Below are 26,409 nucleotides of genomic sequence, written 5' to 3' on the forward strand. Positions count from 1 at the left end.
TGATAAGAAACTTTGACGTCGGAGAGAAACGTAGAAAGTTCTCTTTTAAAAATATTAAATTCAGAAGCAATAGTTACCACAATAGGTGGAACTTTCTCCTTTTTTACAGAAATTTCACTTTGAATAGTTTTACTTTCGAACATTTAAATTTCGCTGGCTTCTTGCTCAGGCAGAATATCATAAAAATTTTCATTGGATAAGCTAGTGTCAGAAAGAGATGCCTCTCTTTTCCTCCCCGTAGCGATGCGTGGTTTCTTTTTTCGTCCTGCCATTTCAGGTGATACGAAAAAAGCTCAAAAATAATATCAAATTGCAAGTTTTGAGAAAGAAAGAAAGGACTAGGTAGTCTTGAGAAAGACTGATGTAAGTTGGTTTTTTTGTATTTGCTAATGGGTGTGCACGCTTGCTTATAGCAACACCAGCGGCATTACTGACGCTTTTTGTCTTTGATAATGAATGCGTACGCTTGCTTATAGCGACACTAGCGGCATTAATGCCCACTAAGCAAAATTTCAAAATAATCGTTATGTTTCTGGTCGATGAGATCGTCATCAGGTGGCACGTCTGTTTGTCTATGATTCAATGTAAATATCCAATGACCTAATAGTTTGACAACCTACATTGAATGTCAAATCCACGTGCCATTATCGTTCGTGGAAAGTTGGATACATTCATCTTATGTTGATTCGGGATATGAACAACTAATATTATTGATATTAATAATATTGATATACTTGAAGTTATACATATTATTTGATCTTCTAGTTGATACTCAATATATCTATTTGTCCCCAGATGAAGCGGTAAAGATAAAGACTTAGTAGTTTACTGATAAACTGATGCAAAATTAGAAGTACGTTCAACAAGAAGGCTACCTTGCCAACCCCTTGGTTAGAGCAGCGACTTTTTTTTACCCAGGGCTATGCTATTAACGTCAAATCCGATATAAAAGTCGCGTTACCAAATTTTATAGCGGTACCACTGAGATTGTGGTAACACTGACGTTGTGGTACCATTATTGTGATAATTTTGATAACACCATTTACACGTAATATATCTTCATGTAAGAACTGCACTGTGGTTGAGAAAAATCATAGTTTTCAAGTTGTTTACTGAATAAATGACGCCATATTGCATTTAGATTTTGGATAGATACTCATCAAACGTCAGACCCCTGTTTTTACCGAAATGAGAACCCTGATGTTTAGAAGCGTTATTTCTGTTCGATGGATTTGCTCATTCGAACACGGAAGCCGATACCTAAATCTTTCTTCCCGCTAACCGTTTTCATTGTTATCCTTAGAACCTTGCACGAGATGATCGCATTGATTTCACGATAGGATTTAGGAATATAATCGTATAGGGTTAAGGTTCTGCATTGTTCAGTGTTTAAGTAGCAATAAACTCAAAGTGGTTAAACTTCATGAGGAAGTTTGTGTTAGCGTTTAACACTTTTGGTCACTGTTTTGTTATTAAAGATTTTGTTTTAATAAGTGATCGAAAAATAGTTAGATTTGTATTTGTGTGGACTGTAAAACGTGTTTCTTCTTCTTTAATGAGCACTAAAGTGCAATCAGAATTTCTAAAGTGCTGACAAACTTTTTTTTGCTACGAAACATCTCATTGTTATTTCATCATGTCGCAAGAAGTAGATACTGTTTTTACAACTCAAACTCAACATTCCGAAGACATGAGCCAATTCGAAAGCCAACCAATGGAGGCATTGATATGGGGACGATTGTACGCCAAAAACATGACCATCACTACCCTTGGTACAAAAAGAGCGCTTCCGCTTATTGATACTATTTCCAGAATCTACGGTACATGATTGGATTTGCGATGCACAAAATTAAGTAGTAACAATAAACAATGTAGATTGAATCATGAACCGAATTGAAACAAAAAAGTATAATGGATGTGTGTGTTACATGAATTTTATTATCTTGTTTTACAGATTTGCGAAAGGAAACTTATAGCGCAGGACGAAAGGAGACAAATGATCTGTGCATTAATACGGAGCACGTTCCGCTTAAAATAATTCGTGGAATATCCAGCTTGCATTTCACAATACGCAAAAATCTAGCTGATAAAGAGGCTCCAGCCTATATTAAGGTAGGTTACATTTTTGTTTAGTATTTACCAGAAATTAATACGAACTAGTAAAATTGCATTATGTAGCATAGTAGTTTGAAGCCACCTTTTTTGCTGCTAGTCTTGTTTCAATTCTCTTCAATATTATCCCCTCCACTGTTTAAAATTAAAAAAAAGTACTGTTAAAATGTAATGTAAAAAAAATGTAGAATTCCAAAGAAATTTGCACCTATTTTAACCCATTCCATGCGGGGAGAAATCAGATGTTACCTCGAAAAATGACCTTATAACTTTTATTACCCAGCAACTACATGTTCAATTGACACAAACTGGGTTGCGTATTGTAGATCAATTTGTTCCCTAACCGTATTGAATAGCTCCATGGTTTAAAAAATCAAGTATAATTGTTAAGCTGTAATCCATGTTTAGATTTCAGGATAAGCCATATGGCATCTCCCGCCGGGAATGGGTTAAGATCTGTTACTTACAAACTTCTTAGAGAATTTTATACAAGAAATGTATTTATGTAGGTAGGTATTTATACAAGTTATATTTTAACGATTTTTCATATCAACTCTTAGTCACTTTTTAACTGTGGGGTGAATAATAGGGCTTTACTAGTTTTATATTAGAACTACCTATATTATGTTTTTACATACGTATTTTTTAGCATGTCCATTTCACTATCAAGGTATATGATATGATTCCGATGTTTATTTAACGGTTTTCGCCGAAATTGCAACTCTTGCATTTGTAAATATTGCTTATACTTCCTGGATGAAAACACTCTCCCACGTTATTGAATTTCATTGATTCTGAACAACGACCGTTGTAACGTACTGTAAACGATATTTAAGAACGAATAAGAATAATTGATAGTTTCTAAGTGTTATTTTTTTCTGCAGGATCATTCCCGAAACGGAACATTTATCAACGGAACTCTGATTGGCCAAGGCAAAGAATTTATTCTGAAAGACGACGATGTCATTTCTCTATCGCATCAAAGTTTCAAAGCAATAGTATATAAGGATCAACGAGTTTCAAAACACCTTACAGAACTACCAGAAGAAATACGACAAACGTACTATGTGGGTCATGAGCTTGGTTCCGGCGCATGCGGTACGGTTTATTTGATTCACAATGCGATAACTTGCGAAGCTTTTGCGATGAAGTTGGTTAAAAAAAATTTGTTGAATGAATGCAGCAAGCCAACAATTTTGAACGAACCCCAAAGAATTATGAATGAGGTCAAAATTATGAAAAGCTTGAAGCATGTAAGTGGCCCCGCATAGTATAGAATACGTTATTTATATGGTTTTTTCTATAATTCGTTACAGCCTTGCGTAATCAAGATGCATGACATAGTAAATACTCCAGAGTCCGTGTATATGGTGTTAGAGTATATGAAGGGTGGAGATTTACTTTCCAGAATAATTCGCAATAAACGCCTTCAAGAGAAAACGGCAAAGATATTTTTCCTGCAAATGTGCCACGCGGTTAAATATCTTCACGAAAAAGGTTGGTAATATTTGTTATGCAGTTTTTGTGATGAATATATGTATGTTAATGAAAAAATTCTTGAAAAAAACACTGAATATAATATAAAACTCAGTAACCATATTTAAAGAAGATTGAGATTGCACTAAAAAAAAATTCTACCGTTAAGAAAGTTTATTTGTTTTTAGGCATTACGCATCGTGACCTAAAACCAGACAATATTCTCCTAGAGAAAGAAGATGAAATTACATTGCTGAAGGTGTCCGACTTTGGTCTTAGTAAATTTGTTGAGCAAGACTCCGTAATGCGTACCATATGCGGAACTATTCTATTTGTGGCGCCTGAGGTGCTGGCAACTGGAGGTATAGGTTCTTATACCAAAAAAGTTGACATTTGGAGTCTCGGTGTGGTGCTGTTCACAATGCTAAGCGGAAAAATGCCATTTTCTGACAGTTATGGGACCCCTGCAGTGGAGCAGATCAAAAGAGCCAGATTTAATTTCAGTGATGAGTCGTGGAAACCCATATCATCCGCGGCTAAAAATCTCATATATAAAATTCTAACGGTTGATCCAAAAAACCGCCCTACTTTAGATGAAATTCTTGGCAGTGCATGGCTGCGAGATCGCGATGCAGTCGCACAAGTTGAGCGATTAATAAAAAAGAAGTTGACAGGTACTAAAAAACCTGGAAAATGTACTTCTGATATTGAAAATAATAATGACCACGTGTTCATTGAACCACCGAAAAAACGACCGCGGAACAATTGACTAGAGAACCATATGATTTTTGAAACTGATTCAATCAACTTTAAAACCTCGGCACGTGTTAAAATCCATAACATTAAAATGACTTTAAACTTACATTAAAGCCAATATTTTTTTGAATCTAATCTGTCGATTTAAATCATAATTATTATTCTCTCATCTGATATAGTTGCGTCTATCAACTGAAAAAAAAAACATTCCATGTGCCAAACACCATGTGTCTTATATTTGGAGATTTCACGATAAGCATCTACACAATTACTTCACATTGTTGTTAACAAGGAAATTTATTTTAAAACTGCAGAAACGGTAGAAATACGTATACGGCTCAATTATTAGACAAGAGAAAAGTTATCATATGTAATGTAATGTGCAAGAATCTTGAACTGTTGATTATAAGATTGAATGTGTCGTCTAGTTACCTTCAATCGTTTAAAAATAAGAGACAATGCTTCACACATTTTTGTGGGCTAAAAAATGCTTATATTTCTTGTTGAGCTTTATGAAGACTTACTTTTATTTTGTATATATGTTTTAAGAATAAACCGATTGTTTGTTGTAATTTGTTTTGTTTCAAATAAAAGATCCTTTAGGTATAAAAAAGACAGGGTGTCGAAACCCGGAAAATCAGGGAATGAATTTTTCGATCAGGGAAATCAGAGGATGTTCTGAATGATTCTTTTTTAAACGACTCTCTAGCGAAAAAACTGATTTTTCTAGCATAAAAGGTTAATTCGGGACCACTACGGTTCGATTCCATATCCAATTGAATACTTTTTCACTGGGATTTCAGAGATGCGTTAGTCTACGTTGCCCTTTTTTGTGCCGAATACTAACAAGTATTAGGGAAATTATTGTTATTTTTCAGGGAAAACCAGGGAATTTGATATAGAAAACTTTTTCGCCACCCTGAAAAGATTACAATTTGGAAACGACTACAAAAGGGTCGAGCAAACATCATTTTTCGTTTTGAGATAGATAAGTTTATCTCATTTGACGTTATTACTGCCTATCATAACGTAGGGTGCTATAACTTGAATTCCACAGAGGACCTATAAGCACCGTGAATGTTCTGTCCCATCCGTTTTCAAGATGTTCCGGAGAACCACTAATAGTCTACGAAACTCGTGGTTCTCCAGCAACAAGCATACACAATTCAATATAACACAATTCATTTTTTGACAGCAAAAATAACCTTCAAATTATATATTTTTATATTTTCATTAACTCAAATTTTTCAAACCTGACTTTAAGCTTTCCTAAAAACGGATGCTTTGAAGTAGTTAATCGCCAAGAGACTTATGATTTAAAATTAGTATTAGAATCATATTGCATCATTAAAATTTGATTATTCTTTTGGAAGTCGAAATTGATGATAAAACATCAAAACTTAACTCTTAAGTGAAAAATCGGCCTACATTTCTCTATGCTGAACATCTCACCAAAAGTTTTGGAATGTCAAGTTTCAAAAAAAAATTTCAAGGTAAAATTGAACTATATAATATTAAATTTTAGTGTTTGTTTTTTAATTTACTATACATAAATTTGAAATACCTTGAAAACGGATCATTGAGAAAGTTAATCATTAAAAGGTTTTTGATTTGGAATGTCTATCTGAATCTCTTAAAATTATTAGAATACACATTTTTTAATTCTATTTGGGGCCCAAACAATCCTGAACTTACCGGAGATCGCCTGGCTTTGTCTATGTTTGGCGCATTGCATTTTAAATTTGTATGGGAAAACTTACTTTTTTACATTTCCACTTCAGTGGGAAGCTCCTACTTGTGTATAAATGAAAAAATAAAACACGTTTCTTGACTGATTTTCTCGATAACACTTTGTGGCCTCTTAGTTCTCCGGACCTTAATCCCCTGGACTTTTATGTATAGTCGTACTTTCTGGCCAAGCAGAGCATATATAAAGTGAGCACTATAAAACAATTTAAAAAGCTTTTTTTTAAGGTCGGGCGCGATACCAATGGACCAGGTGGGTGCCACGTGCGATTATTTTTAAAAACGTCTCAAGCTCGTCATATAGCATAGTCGTCATATAGTCGTAAAGGTTCTCAATAAACACTGCTTTAATAAAACTGATTCAGAAAAGAATATCTTGTATTTTAATTTTTAAACACATTTCAAAGTGTATTCGAACGTATTGAACACGATGGCACCCCGTTAAGCATACAGACGCGAGGCATACGGACGCGAGGCATAGTACGCTACGCATAATGGACGGCAGGCATACGGACACGAGGCATATGGACGCGAGGCCGAATGGACGCGAGGCCGAATGGACGCGAGGCCGAGTGGACGCGAGGCCGAACGGACGCGAGGCCGAATAAACGCTAGGCCGAAAGGACACAAGGCCAAGGGGAAGTGATATGGAATGTGTTATTATCGTCATCATCAACACAGCATTCGATAACATGTATTTCGCTTCAAAGTGTCATTTGAAAAGCAATACACTCGCGGCCTTCGGCCGACTCGCTGTCCGAGCGAATGCTGTCCTTACTCGCTACCGCTCGTTCGGACTTAACTAAGGGAAGAAAACTCTGTTTGAGTAGACCTAGCAAACCAGTAGATCAGTCGTTTGGGTGCGAGAGGCCGCCGCTTCCGACGGCGGGTCGGCGGCCGGCTCGGACTGCGGAAACCACTGCGGCTTAGTGCCGCCTCGTTTCCTTGCCCTCGATTATGCGTCTTCGCCGCATGATTTCAAGAAAGGTATTATACCCAACTTAAACTCTTTAGGAATATAATAACACCTGAACTACATAATTGGATCTCATGCGATCGTACAACATCGCATTCGGCCTCGCGTCCATTCGGCCTTGCGTCCATTCGGCCTCGCGTCCGTTATGCCTTGTGGCAGTATGCCTCGTATCCATTATGCCTCACATCCATTATGCCTCGCGTCTGTATGCCTAGCACACTATGCCTAACATCCATATGCCTAGCGTCCATATGCCTCGTGTCCCGTCCCCATTGAACACGTTGTACGTAACGTTTGCATTAAAAATGGACAAAAACCGCCGGTTTTTAATGGGTTTAGCATCAAACTCACTGAAGAAACTACACATGCAGCATCAATTATAGTAATCCATGAATCAGCAGAAAAAAATGACAGCTCTATCAGTCGAACTCTAGACGTTATAGCGAAAACAGTGAAGCTACTCTGTTCAGAAGTGTGCGCGGTCCCTTCGAAAACGAACATCGTGCGGCACTTTGTGGACGCCGGGTATGTTCGTTCCGGCATTTACAACATCTTGACACTATTGGGCAACAATCAGAGCATCGAAAGAAAGTCCGGTTCCAGACGGTCGACGACCCTGAGCGACATACCTGTCATACATGTCAGAAAGCGGCAGTCCCGTCTACCGGTCTCAGAGCTGCAGGCAATAAACTAGATGGTCAATTCGATTTTCTCGGCGAATCGCGACGTGATGGACGACGAGACCTATTTAACCCTGGATGGCAACGGCTGGCAGGGCACTTCGTATTTTACTTTCCCCGCGTAGGAAGTGAGCTCCAAAGTGAAGCTCATTTCACACAACCGGTTCCTCAAGAAGATGCTGCTGTTGCTGACAATCAGCGAGAAAGGGATGCCAAAGCCGCTCTTCTTTAGCTCCGGACTTGTCATGGAGGTGGGAATTTATAGAACGAGAGGCCTGCCGGAAGTTGCGTCGTTCATCAAGAAATACCATTAGGGCGAAGACATGGTGTTCTGGTCGGATCTGGCATCAACCCACTACTCGGTGCAATCGTCGAAGGAGATGGAGCGGCTGAATATCGATGCGGTTCCCGAGTCGGTGAACCTGCCCAACGTCCCCAGCTACTTCCCATCGAGAATTTCTGGACAAACCTAAACCGTAAAACCTACTCCAACAATTTTGTCTTGAAACCTGAGGAGGAATGGATAAATAAAACGAAGAAAGAACTCAAAACCTTGTCTAAATGCATGTTTTGTCCGCCATGGCGAATGTTGCGGTTAACTGATGGATGGCCGCTCTCAAGGGTGCTTGGTACAAAATATGTGGCGTCAACATTATTTTTATTTAAGTTGAACGTTCTGGACGTTGTTCGGAATTAAATTATTCGAAATCAGGAATCATTTCTTTTATTGAACTATCTCTTTAGAACAACTCACTTCAAAAATATTTTGTTAAAATTCATACATTATACAGGTCGGACTCGATTATCCAGAGTATCGAAAAAAATTTCACTCCGGATAATCGAATCGCCATTTTTTTCTCACAAATTTGCCGTTACCGAACGTGAAATAATTTTTTTTTGTTATGTTACTTGAATGAATGCAGTGGCGTAACCAGAAATCATTTCTGTGGAAAAAGGGGGAAAATCTCGAGAAGAAAAAAAAATAATTTGACACTGATTAGTTTTATTTAACTCGGACATGTTCCAAACATGCTGGATAATCTAATCCGGCCTGTACTCTTATTATTATGAAATTCATTCACTTGATATACAACATCGCTATTCTTGGTACGCAAAGAGTGCAAATACCTCTATTGGGTTGTATTGGGCAATTTTAGGATGGGTTCCAAAAGACGGAAGCCGCAATTTCGGATTTCAAAATGAAATCTGAAGTTGCCGGTTTCCGGCTTTTAAGCATTATCCCGGTTCCTGAAAACCCACAACGACATTTTGATTATATTACAATCATAAAAAAATTCACCTAATATATTCAAAACATATTTCTTTAAATGTAATTTGCAAGGGTGGCCACTCCACCGGGAAATTAGGCTTCACACCGGGAAGCTCATCCTTTGGCATGTCTTCAGTTTCATTTGTTCAACCATTTCCAATGAACTATCAATGTGAAACCCGTATTTTTTAAATGATGACCTAATTGGCTTGATTCTTCAGGTTATGGAAAAAGCTAGTTGTTGTTTTCAGCTAAAGGCGACAGCGGCTTTGCGGCAACTGTGACCTGCGTTGAATGAGTAACAGTTGTAAGGCAACATATTTTGTTGGGTTTTTTAAAGAAAATGTTCTTAGGTGAATGGATACTTACATTTTCCGTGAAAAGGGAGTTTTAAATCAGATGGAAAAAAACTTTGATTATCCAAAACATCGTTCACGACGCTATCAGTTTCGCGCAATGCGTATTGAAAATACTTGTGAATAGTGTTCGACATCGAGTCGGGTAAAGTTGATAGAGATAGGATCGGAATCTTTAAAAAGAATTTTATTTTGGACCAGAGCTACCTGCGGGATCGGAAGAAAAAAAACTAAACTCAATTTTTGATGAGATTTTAATTACAAGCAGCACATATTGCGGGCTTTTTTAAACATTTATAAGAGTCATCGACGTAACCAAAGAAAAATCCTAGGGGGGCTAATTCCCTACAATTTTCCACATTCAGTTTTCGCGGAAATGTGGAAAAAAAACATGCCGTTGCAGCAAATTAATTTCTAGACTTGAATAAATATTCAATTCTAAAAAAAAATTTACAAATTTTACATCATTTAAGTAAAATTGATGTAATTTGATACTCTCCCAGCTGGTCTCGAGGTACGATGCTGGCTTAACAAGCCAGTCGTCGTATGTTCGAGTCTCGGCTCGGCGGGAGAGACTGTTAGTGTCAGTAGGATCGTAGCGCTAGCCCCGCAATTGTCCTGTACACTCAACAGTTGGCTGCGAAGTCTGTGTATAATAAACAGAAGGTCGAGTTCCGATACGGAATGGTAGCACCAAGGCTTTGCTTTTTGATGTCATTTGAAAACTTAAAAGATGGAGCAAAATCACACAAAGAGTTGCATAGTGTTTTAAAAAAGGAGTTCATATTTATCGAATAACCGAAAACAGTCGTGAGTTCGTTTGGAAATATAGTAAAATTGCTTTTTACGCAGTTTTTGGTGTGATTTCTACGCGTTTCTTTTAACGCGGATTTTAGAATTTTCGTAGTTTATCATGCGAAATACCAGTAAAAGTCGCAATCTACTCTGATTATTTTGAATAATTTCTTTCGAATTGTTTATTTACCTTACCTCGAAAATATTGTAAGTCCCAAAATGTCGAAATTTTTTTTTTTAATTCTTTTCGAGATGTCGACGTTTCACCATTCGTTGTTTTGCTTTCGCTTTGAACAGACGCAAATTGTTTTACTCCGCTTGATTCGAAATTTAACAATACGGCACACGAGTTGTCGTACGACGGGTATTGTTTTATCGGTTCGTTCTTGTGCTGTGCCCTGTGCGACAACAATAGCCTGCAGTTTATCAGCAGAAGCATCTTTTGCGCACTGGCAGGCTACCCTGCCAGTGGCCGGCCCGGTCACGCAGCTGGGATTACAACAGCAAAAATAGTTCCTCGCCCCGCTGGTACCCCGCTAGCAGCACGGATCTCCATACGGCTGAGTGAGTGGATTCAATAGAAGTGGCATCTGTTAGGTTGCATGTGAGATACAGCCTCTGTGATACAACACGAAATTGGATCTTTTGGTGTCACCATTGTTTGTTCTGCTGAGACACCCTTCCAGATTAATCCTATAGCAGCCACGAGGTCGTGTAGACAACAGACCTAGACGTTCGGTGAAGTATTTACTTTAGAATTATTTCTATTAGAATTATTATTATTGTTATTATTATAAATATTATTAGTATTATTTTTCGTCCCCAATACGATTGTCTTTTTTTCATTTGATCCATCGTAGTTTGAAAAATTGTTTTTAAAATTTACCTATTTCAACTATTTGATCTCCCCCCCCCCCACATATTCGAATATTTATCGTTTGTGTGCGGTAGAGCGTAACGCTCCCGCAGAATGGACGACATGCAGGTGCAACTTTTCCTGGATGTGGAAACAAATGGGGAAGAAATTGAAATTTCCCCCAGCAGTTCTCCCTTACCTACCCCTGTACCATCCCCGATACCTAGCCCTGTACCAAGGGTACCGGAAATACGGGTAAAAGCTTACCCAGATGCCGCTAGCGGTCCCTACGTTGTTTACTTCCGGCCCATAAAAAAACCTTTGAATATAATTCAAATAGGCAAAGACCTGGCAAAACAGTTTCCGGCCGTAACCGAGATTACGAAGGTGAGGCCGAACAAACTGCGAGTTGTCGTGGGTAGCTTGAAGCAAGCAAACGAAATTGCTAGCTACGAGCTCTTTACAAGGGAGTACCGCGTGTACATCCCTGCCAAGGATGTAAAGATACTGGATGTCAAGCAATTGCATCCCTGATTCAAGATGTAAAGATACTGGATGTCAAGCAATTGCATTCAGTATCCATCGAAGAAGGGAAAAAGAAATTCCTCCCTTCGGATTCCTTCCGTGTAACATTCGCCGGATCCGCACTGCCGAACTACATCTCTTTGGACAGGGTTCGTCTGCCTGTACGCCTGTTCGTACCGCGGGTCATGCATTTCCAAAACTGCAAGCAGTTAGGTCATACAGCCACCTACTGCTGCAACAAGGCACGCTGCAGCAAGTGCGGAGGCAATCATGCTGAGACCGCTTGCAGTGAGGATACTGAAAAGTGTCTACTGCGAGGGAACTCAGCATGACCTTTCGGTGTGTCCCGCGTACAAACAGCGCGAGGAAAAAATTAAGCGTTCCCTTAAGGAACGATCAAAGCGCTCTTTTGCAGAAATGCTTAAGAGGGCTGAGCCACCCTCGACAGGAAACATCTTTTCCTTTTTGCTAACCGATGAGGGTACATCTGACGATCCCGTCGAAGGGTGTTCTTATGCCTTGCCAGAGGGATCTAGGAAGAGGAGAATGCTCAACTCTCCTAATTTTTCTCGCAAAGGTCGTAAGATAACCCCTAGCGGAGTGACCAATAAGACAACACAAAAAGGAAGCGGTGAAGAAAAACCGAAGCAAGTATCCCCCGGTTTTGATTTCAAATCAAACCAGGAGTACCAACCGCTTCCTGGCATGGGCGTAGCCAGAATTTCAAATAGGGGGGGGGGCAAGCTCTTCAAAATTTTAGAAGTAAAAAAATGGTACACTAAGGTCGCTTTTTACGCGGCTTTTTTTACGTTGATTCTGGAATTTACGCGGTTTCAACGCGGATTCCGAAGTTTACGCGTTTTTTCTACGCGGATTCCGGAATTTACGCGTTTTTTTACGCGCACGTATCCCCCGCGTAAAAGCGACTGTAGTGTGTTTTGAAAAATAGAAATAAATACTAGTCTTTAGTGATTGTTACATCAAGGCAACCAGTTGTCCTTGACATCAGAGTGGAGAATTTGATTATTCTTTCTCCAACCGTGAATATAAATAGATGTTCTTTACTAAAAACTCTTAAGTTCATTCAAACCTTCGGACATATTATTTTGGTGACGAGGATCTCAAAAATCCACGAACATGGCAGAAGATAGAGTTGATCAGCAGCTGCAACCGGGAATTCAAGATATGATTCACAAGATGACCCAAATTTTACAGTGGATAGCGGTTCAGCAGCAGCAGCGTCAGTATCAAACCCCGGAGCAGATTTTGGAGTCCCTCTTTTCGAACATCATCGAGTTTGTCTTCGACGAAGAAAACGGAGTTACGTTCGGACGTTGTTGTTCAACCGCTACCAGGACCTCTTCGAGAACGATGCAGGCCAGCTGAATAATGTGGCGGAGGTACGTTTACTCCTCCGGAAGCTGGACACCCATTCGCACAGCCGCTATCTCAACTACATCCTGTCAAAGCTTCCCAAGGACGTGAAGATTGAAGACACAGTCAAGATTCTCAATAAAATCTTCGGGCATCAAACGTCAAACGTCCCGGAAGCGGTTCATGTGTCTTTTCAAGATTGTTGTTGACCATCTGCCGATGAACACTCAGCAAGCAGAGAGCACTCAACCGCTGTTCAAATATTGTTGACCTCAGCCAGGTTTTCACCCGACGTAATGTGCTGAACGAGCGTTCAATCGTGCATGTTTCCATGGTAGAGCAAGTGCAATTTTAACTGCTTTCTCAGTCGCAGGGAAGAAAGAACGGGTTTTAGCTAGCAGATCTATAAGATCCAACTCTTCCAAGTTCTTACGGTCTGCTCTCATACTGTTGCAATGTTAATACAAAACTTCCATCTCTCCAACAAAATTGTCAACTTCATAAAAAATTACGACATTTTCGGTTTTGCGCTTGAACTCTTCCAACGACATGCGTATTACGTTAGCGAGATGCAGCGAGGACAACGCGTAGGCAGGTGCACTATCTTCATCGAACCGTGTTTCCAGTGAGGTTACAAGAGAATCAAGGTAAGGAATTGTCACAGCTCGGTTCCAATACTCCAAGCCAGTTGATGCAGGTGGATTTGCCCGGTAATTTTGCCGCTGCAATTTCCTTGGTGGATCAACTGAAAAACCTGTGTGATTACACGCAACATAGCGGAAGCATTTCAATCAATTAATTTTGATCTGGCTGATACTTTACACAGATGTTTCTATGAACTAAAGATGTCGTTTTGTGCTATTAGAGTAATTGAAAACAAAATTTTGCACCAATGTCAACATTTCATGCCCCCCTCTGGCTACGCCTATGCTTCCTGGGGCACCAAAAACCCCTCGTGCACCCATTTCTCGATCAGAAGACATAAAAGAAACAGGGTTCATAAAATTCTCTGATATTGTGGACTGGATATTTAAAACATTCAACATACCAGATCCCCTTCAAAACATTCTTTTTGCCCTTCTCCCTACAGTGAAAACCTTTTTGAAGCAACTCACAGCAACTTGGCCCCTCATTTCAGCTATCATATCTTTCGATGACTAATACGACGAAAGAGGTTAGGAATTTTGTCACTGTGTTACAGTGGAACTGCAGAAGTATCATCCCAAAATTCGATTTATTTTCACATTTGATAAACACATACAATTGTGATGCGTTCGCGCTCTGTGAAACTTTTCTCAATTCAAATGACCAACTTAATTTTCACGATTTCAATATCATTCGTCGAGATCGATACTCACACGGTGGAGGGGTACTTTAAGGGATCAAAAAGTGCTATTCTTTTTTCAGAATCGACCTCCCCTCGATCTCGAATATTGAAGTTGTTGCCATTCAAACGAATATGAATGGAAAAGACCTTTGCCTTGTTTCGTTATATATTCCCCTATTCGCGCGGATTGAACAGAAGCAACTCCTTGATATAGCAGAATTGCTTCCCGCACCTTTTTTGATTTTGGGAGATTTTAACTCTCACTGTTCGCTATGGGGGTCGCTGTACGACGACAACCGATCTTCTTTAATCTGTAATTTGATCGACGACTTCAATATGACACTTTTGAATACTGGGGAAGCGACACGTGTACCTAATCCTCCAGCACGTGAAAGCGTGCTTGACCTATCCCTCTGCTCAACATCACTAGCGTTAGATTGCCAGTGGAAAGTAATCAACGATCCCCACGGTAGTGATCATCTTCCAATCGTTATATCAATTGCTAATGGTTCAACTCCCCCGAACCCAATCAATATTTCCTACGACCTCACACGTTATATTGATTGGAAGCGTTATGAGTCTATTATAGCGGAATCTATCGAGACTCACGAGGAACTTCCTCCAGAGGAAGAATACGCGTTCTTAGCTGGCTTGATAATCGACGCCGCGACTCAAGCTCAGACGAAACTGGTACCCGGGGTAACGATTAGACAGCGCCCTCCCAACAGATGGTGGGACAAAGAATGCTCTGAGCTGTACGCGCGAAGGTCCGCGGCGTATAAGGACTACCGGGAGTACGGCACTGTCGACCTACTTCGAAAGTACGAGGCACTGAGCAGGCAGATGAAGAGCTTAGTAAAGGCGAAAAAACGCGGGTACTGGCGGCGGTTCGTACACGCGTTGTCGAGGGAAACAGCGATGAGCACTCTTTGGGATACCGCCAGGCGCATGCGGAACCGTGACGTTTCGAATGAGAGTGAGGAGTATTCATCGCTGGATACTCGATTTTGCCAAAAAGGTCTGTCCGGACTCTGTACCGGAGCAGAAAACCTTTCGCGACGCGTTTTTGGTAACTACAGAAGAGCCTCCATTTTCGATGTTGGAATTTTCAATGGCTCTCCTGTCGTGCAACAATAAGGCTCCAGGGTTAGATAGAATAAAATTCAACCTGTTGAAGAATCTACCCGACTCTGCAAAAAGACGCTTGTTGAATTTGTTCAACAAGTTTCTTGAGCTAAATATTGTTCCGCATGACTGGAGGGAGGTAAAAGTCATTGCTATTCGGAAACCCGGGAAACCTGCCTCTGATCACAATTCATATAGGCCGATTGCGATGCTCTCTTGCCTCCGGAAATTAATGGAGAAAATGATCCTCTTAGGGTTAGACAAATGGGTCGAAACAAACGGTTTACTTTCAGATACTCAATTTGGCTTTCGCCAGGGCAAAGGGACGAACGATTGCCTAGCGTTGCTTTCTACTGAGGCAACTTTCAGAGGATAGCGTTGTATCCATTACTGGTAGCGAGGCTAGCGATCTGCAAGGACCATTGCAAGATACCTTAGACAATTTGTCTGAATGGGCTCTTAAGCTGGGTATCGAATTCTCTCCGGAGAAAACTGAGTTGGTCGTTTTTTCTAGGAAGCATAACCCAGCTCAGCTGCAGCTCCTACTAACGGGTAAAACGATCACTCAGATTTTAGTCGCTAAATATCTCGGGGTCTGGTTCGACTCTAAATGCACCTGGGCTTGTCATATTAGGTATCTGACACGAAAACGCCAACAGAGGATTAATTTTCTTCGTACGATTATCGGAACCTGGTGGGGTTCTCACCCAGGAGACCTTCTGAGGTTATACCAAACAACAATACTGTCAGTTCTTGAATACTGTTCGCACTGGAACGTCTTGTGGTGGACTGTAAACACCAGAGGGGAACGGAGTTTGCAATTGGCTCAAAATTAACTCTAATTAGTCCTGAAAAGAACTGGGGGAATTGACTTTTGCTCAGCTCCAAAGGAAGAAGAATGCAGGAAAAACAACTTTGCTGCTATGCTACCAACTATTTATTCTCTTCTTTGGTCTTCTGCTACTGCTGCTACGATGTGAATGGTTGCGCGACAAAATACTGAATGAACGCTTTCCCTTTCAGAGGGTTCTTTTATAGCAGCTGCGGTGGCTCGCATAGATGCTGCTTGATGCTGATTGGTCGTGGTTAGTTTTGGTGGGGAGATGGAACATCCTCCCCCGGTTGCGGAACTCGGCGATCGTCGAAGTTTCCAACTAATTGGTTGTCCTCAATCGGTAGAATTGAAACCTTGTTGATTGGACGTCGAAAATGGTGACCGTTGGAGAAGACATCTACTGCTCGTACAAGCCCATCATCGCCAGGGTAGACTTCTTCGATGCTACCTAGTTTCCAATTGAGAGGAGGTTGATTTCGATCATGCAGTAGCACAATCATGCCGACACGAACGTTGGGCGTCTCTCGTAGGTACTTTTTCCTGGGTTGTAGGGTGTTTAAATAGTCTCGGCTCCAAGCACGCCAAAATTGTTCACGGAGAAGTTGGAGATGCTGCCAGCATCTTCTAACGATGGTTCAGCGGGAGCTATAAGTGGTCGACCGATGAGGTTTGAGCTGGCGTGATCACAAGTGGATCTGCTGGATCATTGGAGATGGTAAACAGCGGTCTGGAGTTCATGACAGCCTCAATCTGTGCTAAGACTGTAGCCAGTTCCTCAAAAGTTAACTTCACGGTACCGACAATACGTTTAAGATGAGTTTTGCAGGATTTCACCGCCGCTTCCCACAAGCCGCCAAATTCAGGGGCATCTGGTGGGATGAAGTGCCACTCGATTTCACGGCTGCTACAGAAAGACTGAATCGACTCAACGAATTGTTGATTATGGAATTGTTGGTACAATGCTCTTAATTCATGGTTGGCGCCTCGGAAGTTAGTAGCATTATCCGAGTGCAACTCACGAATCATGCCCCGTCGAGCAATCAGTCGTCGAAGAGAAGCCAGGAAAGCATCGGTGCTCAAATCGGACACGGCCTCCAGGTGAACAGCCTTAGTCGTCATACAAACGTACACTGCTACGTACGATTTCACTATTGCAGGTCGACGTGATCCTTGTTTCGTCCAAAAGGGCCCGGCATAGTCGACACCTGTTACGGCGAACGGAGGGGAAGGTACTACTCTAGACTCTGGTAGGTTTCCCATTAGCTGACTGGTAGTAGTAGGGCTGGTACGGAAACATCTGACGCAACGACGGGTGATGAAACGAATGGTAGATCTTGCGTTTAGAAGCCAATATCGCTGTCTCATGGCATTCAAAAGTCCAGTTTGTCCTACGTGGAGTAACTCGATGTGCATCTGTTGCACTAGCAGCCGCACCACCGGATCCTTATCCGGCAATATTATAGGATGACGATTCTCGAAAGGTAGTTGCGAGCGATCCAACCGACCACCCACGCGGAGAAGCTTATTGACGTAAACCGGGCGTAAATTACCAAGTTTTCGGCACGGTTGATTGGTAACAACGCGCTTGATTTCATCGGCAAAATGGAACTGCTGTACGACATATGCAATGGTTTCCGTGGATTGGCGTAGCTCACTGACGGTTAAATGTGTCCCAAGCTCACGTTCGGCACGCTTCTTCTTACAATTCTTAACGAAGCGCAAAATGTATCCCACGACTCGTTGAATTTTACGGAAACTACTTTGCTTGTGGAAATGGGCCAGCAAACCATCATCGTTTGACACTGTCACCATGGATTTAAGTTCTGGTAGCTCTTCATCAGGTATAGTTTCGGGCACGTCTACTTCATACTTTTCCCTATTCAGGAATTCGGGACCACTCCACCAGAGCGGATTGTTCTGAAGATACTCAGGAAGTTGGCCTCGGGAGATGATATCGGCTGGGTTTTGCTGCGATCTGACATGCTTCCATCGATGCTCACTAGTCTGCTCTTGAATCAGAGCGATTCTATTGCGCACGTACTGTTGTAGTTGATTCAATGGTTTTTTAATCCATGCTAAAACAATCGTACTGTCAGACCACAGTACTGTTTCCTGGATTTTCATCGTTAAAGCTGGCAACACCTTCTGCACTAGTCTGGATAGCAATAAAGCGGCACACAGTTCCTTCCGCGGAATGGAGAGTTCTTCCAAGGGGGCCAGTTTTGATTTACTGGTTAGAAGACAAAGCGAGGCCGACCCATCGGCAAATAGACTTCGGAGGTAAATGCATGCTCCATATGCTACTGTAGAAGCATCTGAAAAACCATGTACGTCATAGGTTACCGCACTGTCGGAGAGCACGCATCTTGGAATCTCGATATCATTTAAATGAATCAATGAACTTTGTAACTCTAGCCACTGTTCCTTTATGTTGTCGTCCACAGGATCATCCCATCCAATCTTAGCTTGCCACTGTTGCTGCGCTAGAAGTTTCGCCTTCACTATTACCGGTGACACCAGGCCTAGGGGAACTTAGCGATTTCTGAATACAGTATTCGTTTCGTCAACAATTTTGGGACCGATGGATTCGTATGATTTGCGATGGAAAGTGTATCTGTGGTAGGATTCCAACGCAATCCGAGCACTTTAATAGCTGAATTCACACCACGGTTTTCGGAAGCATCCATTTTCTCCTGCTCATCGACCGGTATGTGCTCGAGGAACTCTTGCGAGTTGGAACACCACTTATGTATAGGGAAGCCTCCCTGGTGAAGAAGCTGCTTCAGCTGGTTCTGCGCCTCAAGGGCCTGTTCCACTGAGTCTGCACCCGAGAGTACATCATCCATGTACGTCTCTTCCTTTACTATGCGCGTAGCAATAGGAAATTCTCTACCGTCCTCTTCGGCAAGTTGCAGTAAACATCTTGTTGCTTGGTACGGTGCCGAGGCAGTGCCGTACGTGACAGTGCATAATTCCAACACGCGCAAAGGTAACGACGGCTTTTCTCTCCAGAAAATTCTCAAAAATCGACGGTCCGATGGAGCTGCGAGTATCTGGCGGTACATTTTTGAAATGTCTGCGGTGATGGCCACTCTAAACGTACAGAATCGTAGCACAATATGGTATAAGTCGTTTTGTACTACTGGGCCGATCTGAAGTACATCATTAAGGGAAACTTCCAATGGTGAAGATTTTGCGCTTGCGTCGAACACGACACGGCAATTTCGTGCTCGAGCTGGACGGCCGCAGTACTGCATGGTGCGGGAGGTAATTAGTGATGGGAAACTTATCGATACTTATCGACAATATCGATAAATGATGGTCATCGATATTATCGTTAATTTTTTGACGTTAGCGGTAATTATCGATATTATAAGGGTAAGCAAAAGTCAGTGCGGCTGGTTACTGGAGGAGACTCAAAAGAAGGAAACCTCACCTACCCTACCCCAGGAGTTGCTTCTGCCGCTAGGTATTTGTTTGGTGCTGCTATTCGACAAGATTTAGCATTGTTGGGGGTGGTGCGGGCGAACCTTTAGCCCCGGGTGTCACTGAGTTTCTGAGAAATAATGGTAACTAATAAGGTATTTATAGATTTTAGTTTCCTAAGAACAGATGAATTCGACAACTTAGTACTGGAGAACTTTAAAAAAATATCCAAACTTTTTGCACAATCTCATAAAAAGCAATGATACGAAATTGTAATAAAATGCATTTTCTTTGGCTTGCCAACTCTTATAATATGATGGACATGCATAGCGGCAGTCTATTGGTAATTCTCTGGTAATTGTTTAGTTTACCATGGAACTGTTTAAGTTTAAAGTATCTGTTATCCAACAAACAATTTTTAGTTCCACTAAAAATCCAAATCAACGAAATTGTTGCGCCAAAAAATATCCTGGAGTAGACAAAATAATTGAGATAAATAAAATTCTCTCGAATTTTAAATGACCAGAACTTTACGAAAAATGAATCAATTTTGATAACCGATTTCATTTCACGCGCGAAGAGAAAATCTATCGTTTCGGCAACACAGTTTCTATGCCGTTTGTTGCCAAAAACTATACAGTTCTGTTTTTCACCATGCATAAGCGAATATCATTTTTTGAAATTCTTCACAAGGTACACAGTTTTGAAAGATTACACCGGTAATGTTTTGTTAAATTTGAGTGAACCAGTGTACAGATTTAATGTTGAAATGAAAATGTTGAAAATGATTGAAATGTGTAAGTGAAACTTCGGAAAAACACATATTCTTTATTACGCTCAATTACAACACTTTTCATCCACTCCTAACATTATCACCTTGTTTATTTACATTGCTCGATTGGTACCCTCGTTTGACACTGATTTGGTTCCTTTGGTTTCATCTTTGCGGGACTCTTATTATAAACATAGACTCTGGGTGTGACCAACCTACACCGAAAATGTTTCGGATTTCAAGAGTTTGTGTCAAAGTGTACATTTTTGCAACACATAGAACGTTTTAGGCAACGAAATTGTCTATCTAAAATACTTCATTTAAAAAAATCTAATATCACCGATATTTTCTAAAATCATTTTTCATTTTTAAAATTATATTTTTTTCAGAGTAGGATCTTTAACTCAATTTTTTATATTTTTGAAGGAAAGTTCAAATAATTTTTACTAAAATATATTGATTAATTGAAAAGGTTCAAATACAGTTGGGTTTTCTTACGCGCCTCGTGAAAAAAACATGTTAATTCAGAAATCCGCTTGATAAACTGCTTTAATTCAAAAATTCGCGTAAAAAACCACGTTAATTTGAAAATCTGCATAAATAACCTTTTAGAGAAAATCCGCGTGAAAATAATCTGACCTTTTTAAATGTTAATCCAGATAAATTTTCAAACGCAAGTTTGCAAAGTTGCTTGGTTTAACAAGACCTACACACCCACAATGTTCGATTGAATTCTGCTAGAGTGCTGCAAGCTCAAAGAAAATTAGTACCCAACAGGGAAAAAACCGCCAAAATCAACACCCATACTTGATAAATACCTCGGTGATTCCTTGGCGAATTTTCAATCTTTGGCTACCAATAAACCCGAAATAAATTCTGATTTATTGACAACATATAAACCTAAGTGAAACAGAATGTCAGAAAAAGTTCTACGCGTTGCAAAAATGTACACTCAGTGTTGTTAGTCTCGCTCGTAAGCGGCATGCAACACCTCATGTGAGGTTCTCGGTGATGCCGCTTTCACACAGTAGAGAATTCTCTATTCAAGCTATTTCTCGTTCTTTCTTGCTCGCATTTACTCCCGAGATCATATGCACACACTCCCGTCTACTCTCTTCATGTGTACTCGTGTGTACCTATTGCCCAACTCGCGAGAACTACTAGCCGAAGACAATTGTTTCAAGATGCTTTGCGATGGTTGCATAGGGAAAAAAATGATAGGGTATCGGACTACTTCGGCAGCGGTTCGCTTCGGCTGGTTTTGCATTAGACTGCTGTAAAAAACTTACCGAAGCAGTCCGATACCCTACACGTTACCCCACTGTCGGTGCATGAGGCTAAACCGGGAAGAAAGCATTTTCGTTTTCGAGCACAGTTTTTCAGTCGAGCAATTTTAGTCGAGTACTCCTACTCACGTACTCTTTCACGGTAGCTGAGTAGCAATACGAAAGAGTTTGTTCGTGTCGGTGCGTGCTAGCTGCTACTCAAGGGAATGCATGAAGAAGAAAGAGTATCTCCAAAGCGTGTGTACAAAAGACTCGAGAAGCGTAACATATGTTCCGTTCTCAAGCAGAAAGGAGAAGAGAGGTTTTACTTCTTGCTCGATTTGCAACGCTCTGTACACTTTGGCGCACACTCCGGAAATCCGAAACATTTCCAGTGACCCTTGGTCACGTCCAGTTCTCAAGTAATACTAGGAAACTAGGACAGTTTTCCAGTAAAATGAAACCAGTTTTGTCAGAATTGATTCATTTTTCGTGAAGTTTTGGCCATTTAAAAATTGACAGAATTTTGCCTGCTTCAATTATTTCCCTAATTATACAACCTTCAAAATGAACTTCGGTTTGAAACTACTCCGTAGAAAGCACTCCCGGCGTAAAACCCGAAGACTTTCCAAAACAAACTGTTTAACTCGTCCGGTTGTTTGAATTTTCATACGCAGTATCGTAAATTTTGTCATTCAAGGCCTTAACACAATGGATACGTTGCGGCTGCGTTTGCGGCAATTTGACAGTTAGCCCATACATTTACTGTCACATTGATGTCAACGCAACGCAAACGTATCCATTCTGTTAGGGCCATCTCTGTCTCTGTTTTTAACGAATTTATATAGCAAAATTGCATTTGTCGAATAACGTTTGCGGTAAAAAAATGGACAAAAATTGCCGATTTTTCATGGGTTTACCTTTAATCGCACTGGCGAAACTACTACTCATGCATCATCAATCATAGTAACCCATGAGTTAGCAAAAAAAATTGGACAGCTCTATCAGTCAAACTCTAACTGTGATGGTGAAAAAAGCCAAGCTACTCCGTTCAGAAGTGTGCGCGTTCAAAGAACGGTACCCCGCCGCGTCAAAAACGGACATCGTGCGGCACTTTGTGGACGCCGGGTATGCCGGTTCTGGCATCTACAACATCTTGACACTATTGGACAACGATCAGAGCATCGAAAGAAAGCCCGGTTCCGGACGACCAACGACCCTGCGCGACAAGAAGCTTCAAAGGGTGCTGAAGAGGAAGACTGAGGGAAAAGTGGCTCGCACTTGGCCGAGAGGTTGGTGTATGCTCTAAAACAGTGGAAAAGCATCTAGAGAACATGGACATACATGCAGGAAGCGGCAGTCCCGTCCACTGGTCTCGGAGCTGCAGGCAATGGCGCAGCGACAGCGGTTGAATAAGATGGTAAAGTCGACTTTCCGGCGAATCGCGACGCGGCAGTGGTATTGGACGACTAGACCTATCTCACCCTGGATGGCAACGACTAGCAGGGCTCTTCGTATTTTACCTCCCCCACGAAGGGAGTAAGCACCGAGGTAAAGTTTATTTCACAGACCAAGTTCCCAAAGAAGGTGGGGCTGTGGCTGACAATCAGCGAGAAAGGGATGTTAAAGTTGCTCTTCTTTCGCTCCGGGCTGGCCGTGAACGGGGAAATTTATAGTACGAAGTGCCTGACAGAAGTTGCGACGTTCATCAAGAAACACCATAAGCGCGAAGACACGGTGTTCTGGCCAGATTTGACGTCGGCGATCGTTGGAGGAGATGGAGCAGCTGAATATCGATGTGGTACCGAAGTCGGCGAAACCGCCCAATGTCCCCCACCTGCTTCCCATCGAGAATTTCTGGACAAACTTGAAGCGCAAGACCTATTCCAACTAGGGGTGTGCGAAACTGGCTTTTCTGGTGTCGAAACGAAACGAAACGAAATTAACCCTTAATTTCGGTTTCGCCAAATTAGTCGAAACGAAATCAAGGTGGATTTCGAGTTCTCGAGACGAAACGAAATTGGTCTCTAAGTTTCGCGAAATTTCGCGAAATTCCGAAAAATAAAATGAATGTTCCTGAAACATAGCATTACAATGATTTGAAACGTTGGAGCGTACGCTAACGAAGTACCCTTCAGCAGCTGATCGCAAGGTGCTTACCTGGTCGACGAAGAGTGACGTAGGTATTCAGATATCGATAAACCGACATTGTCGAGAAAATCAAAAACGCTAAAAACTGAAATCTTGATGCATTCATTTATACAGATTATATTGCAGGTAATAGTAGCGCGATAGATACAAATGATATAAAGGTCAAACTCGAAATGTCTTTGTAAATAATAATTTAATAAACTTCTGAACTGATTCTTTTGGTTTGAATGCAACTATGTTTAAAATAGTAAATTAGTAATCCTTCTTTCATAGCACTTTCATCATTCAAAATCCAAGTTTTGTCCTAGAGCTCGAACTGGAAAACATGAGAGATGGTAGGTAGGTTTTCAACCATTCCTGTGAGTTTTGGTGTCCCTAGCAAAGATGACTTTTCCAAAGGGTTTTTCCCTATGCAAACGTAAAAGCGACGAATCCGATAAGCAATTCCTCGGCGGCCTTCGGATGCATTTCTGCATTCTCTAAAAGCAGCAAAATTTACAGGAATGGTTAAAAAGCTGTGAAACTTTTGGAGGGCAACCAACCATCTTGAGCTTTAGGGCAACTTTTTTTTCGCTTTTGTCGACCAGTGTTATTGAATTTTCTTTAACACCGTTTAGTCAGACTAGACTAAGTGACATCTTTATCAATTCGAGGAAAACGAAATTTAAGTTAACTATACTGTAAACTTTAAAGTTTTCAATATGTTTGCACATTTTTTAATACAACTTAAAATTACTTTTTAACTGAGCAGTTCCACAAAAAATGTCCCAGTTTCTATATTTTTTGTTATTTTAGATTTGGCTTAAACTTTGCATAAACGTTTCTATAGGCTGAGAAGCTATTTAAAATGCTATTTTGGGAGGATTATTGTGATTATAAAAATTTTCAGAGCCAAAAGTTTTTTGATCAGTGTGACGCCTCTGGAAAAGTATTAGATAGTAATTTTATCTTTCCGATAAAAAAAAATCAAAAAATTCATTTTTTTAATGTAAAAGAAAAATTAAAATTAATATAAAAAAGCTTATTTTCAAAAATCTTATTTTTTTTTTGTATAAAAATTACAAAAAAAATTACCGAGACGATGAAGATATCAAAAAAAAGTTATATTTTTTCAAAAAAAAAAATTTTACAACATGTTTATTTTTGGAAGGACAATATTTTTTTCTATAACTTTGCCAAAGGCACTATGCCAATCAAACCAACTGTTTCGATTATAAAAATATTTTAACTACCCACAGAGTGCCCAATTTGAGATTAAATTATTTTTTCAGCTAAATCGGTTTGTTTGACTGGCATAACTAGTGTCTCTGGTAAGGTTGTAGAAAATAATTTTGACCTAAAAAAATATGCCCTGTGAGTTTCTGCGAAACCAAAAATAATAAAATGCATTTGGGACCATTCCCAAACTACGTGGTCATATTTTGATCCCTTCTATACCCTCCTACTCCCCCGTGGTCTTTCGTGGTCTTTTGTTTTGTGATCTTATTCTGCATATATGTACAATAAAGTATGAAAAATTTATAAAAAAATGAAGGTTTAAGAAAACTGATTATTAGTTATTGCGCAAATTGTAAATAGAATTTTTAGTAATATCATTTTCTCAAAGCCAAAATAACAAATAGATAATGGTTGTTTAATTTTTAATAATATTTCATTGTCTTTAACAAATATAACAATTTTCTTACCTGAAAGTAATTTAAAATACGCTATTCTGTTGAGTATATTCAAAATGATTTTTAATTTGTTGTTGAGTATCAAAATAAATAAAATTTGCTTAAGTAATTTGATCATCTACGATAAACTTTTCGCTTATAGATATGGTAAATTGTATACTCATCTAGAAATCATCTAGAAAAATATTTAGTTGATAATAAGTGAAACCTTACTTTTAGTGATTTTCAGGTATCGGATTTGTAACTTAGTTTTTTTTAAATAAATTACAAAGTTTTTGAATGTCGAACAAAATATAAACATCTTCTTTCTTCCTTCAGTTCATGAACATCCAGGTGTTATATATTGTTTTTAAGACCAAAACGTTGTTTTTTTTACCGGTCGTTGAGTATTGAAATATACTTCCAGGAAAAATGTCATGAATCCCGACGCATTGCAAAATAGAACTATTATTCTAAAGCAGTAAATGCCATATAAGGCAAAGCCAGTTTAAAACAAAAATAAATTTTTTCTTCGTTCGAATAAATTTGAAATATGTTTCAAAAATTTTATTACAGTTAACTGCTGACAACTCTCAAACTTTCCGTGACACTTATTAATCAAATAAATTTATTATTTAAAAAATTGCGAAGGCTTCGTCTTGACTGAGTGGCAATAATAAATTATAAGTCAGAAAAAAGACTACGTGGTCTATTCGTTAACCCCCACACCCCCGCGTGATTTTTCGTGGTCTTTTGATAACCACCCCTCCCCCCCCCCCGTCTCCCTATATATGACTACGTGGTTTGGGAACGGCCCCTTTGAAACAAACCAAAAATTAATTTTCTTTCAACCAATCAACAGTTAGAATGGAATGTTGTAACAAACAAATAGTTTTCTTTTTGCTCAATTAAGTTATTCGTAATCATCCTCGTT

General features: G+C 40.1%; 2 protein-coding genes across 3 annotated transcripts; one reads left to right on the plus strand and one right to left on the minus strand.

Annotated features, from left to right (window-relative positions):
- Positions 1 to 1,241: 1,241 nt before the first annotated feature.
- LOC129727713 (ovarian-specific serine/threonine-protein kinase Lok) lies at positions 1,242 to 4,916 on the plus strand. Of its 2 annotated transcripts, none has more exons than XM_055685791.1 (5): positions 1,242 to 1,820; positions 1,955 to 2,112; positions 2,997 to 3,365; positions 3,429 to 3,609; positions 3,777 to 4,916. In XM_055685791.1, exons 1-5 carry the CDS (start codon positions 1,637 to 1,639, stop codon positions 4,355 to 4,357), a joined length of 1,473 nt encoding a protein of 490 aa, XP_055541766.1. In that variant the 5' UTR covers positions 1,242 to 1,636; the 3' UTR covers positions 4,358 to 4,916. The 2 variants fall into 2 exon arrangements, with proteins under 2 accessions (XP_055541766.1, XP_055541768.1); XM_055685793.1 differs by having other exon boundaries at positions 1,245 to 1,772.
- Positions 4,917 to 16,854: 11,938 nt separating this feature from the next.
- On the minus strand, positions 16,855 to 18,333 carry LOC129728348 (uncharacterized). The gene has a single exon (XM_055686785.1). The coding sequence runs from the start codon at positions 18,331 to 18,333 to the stop codon at positions 16,855 to 16,857; it is 1,479 nt and encodes a 492-aa protein (XP_055542760.1).
- Between the last annotated feature and the right edge of the window lie 8,076 nt (positions 18,334 to 26,409).

The sequence above is a fragment of the Wyeomyia smithii genome, chromosome 3 (genome assembly GCF_029784165.1).
Source record: "Wyeomyia smithii strain HCP4-BCI-WySm-NY-G18 chromosome 3, ASM2978416v1, whole genome shotgun sequence".
In the NCBI taxonomy this organism is placed as follows: domain Eukaryota; kingdom Metazoa; phylum Arthropoda; class Insecta; order Diptera; family Culicidae; genus Wyeomyia; species Wyeomyia smithii.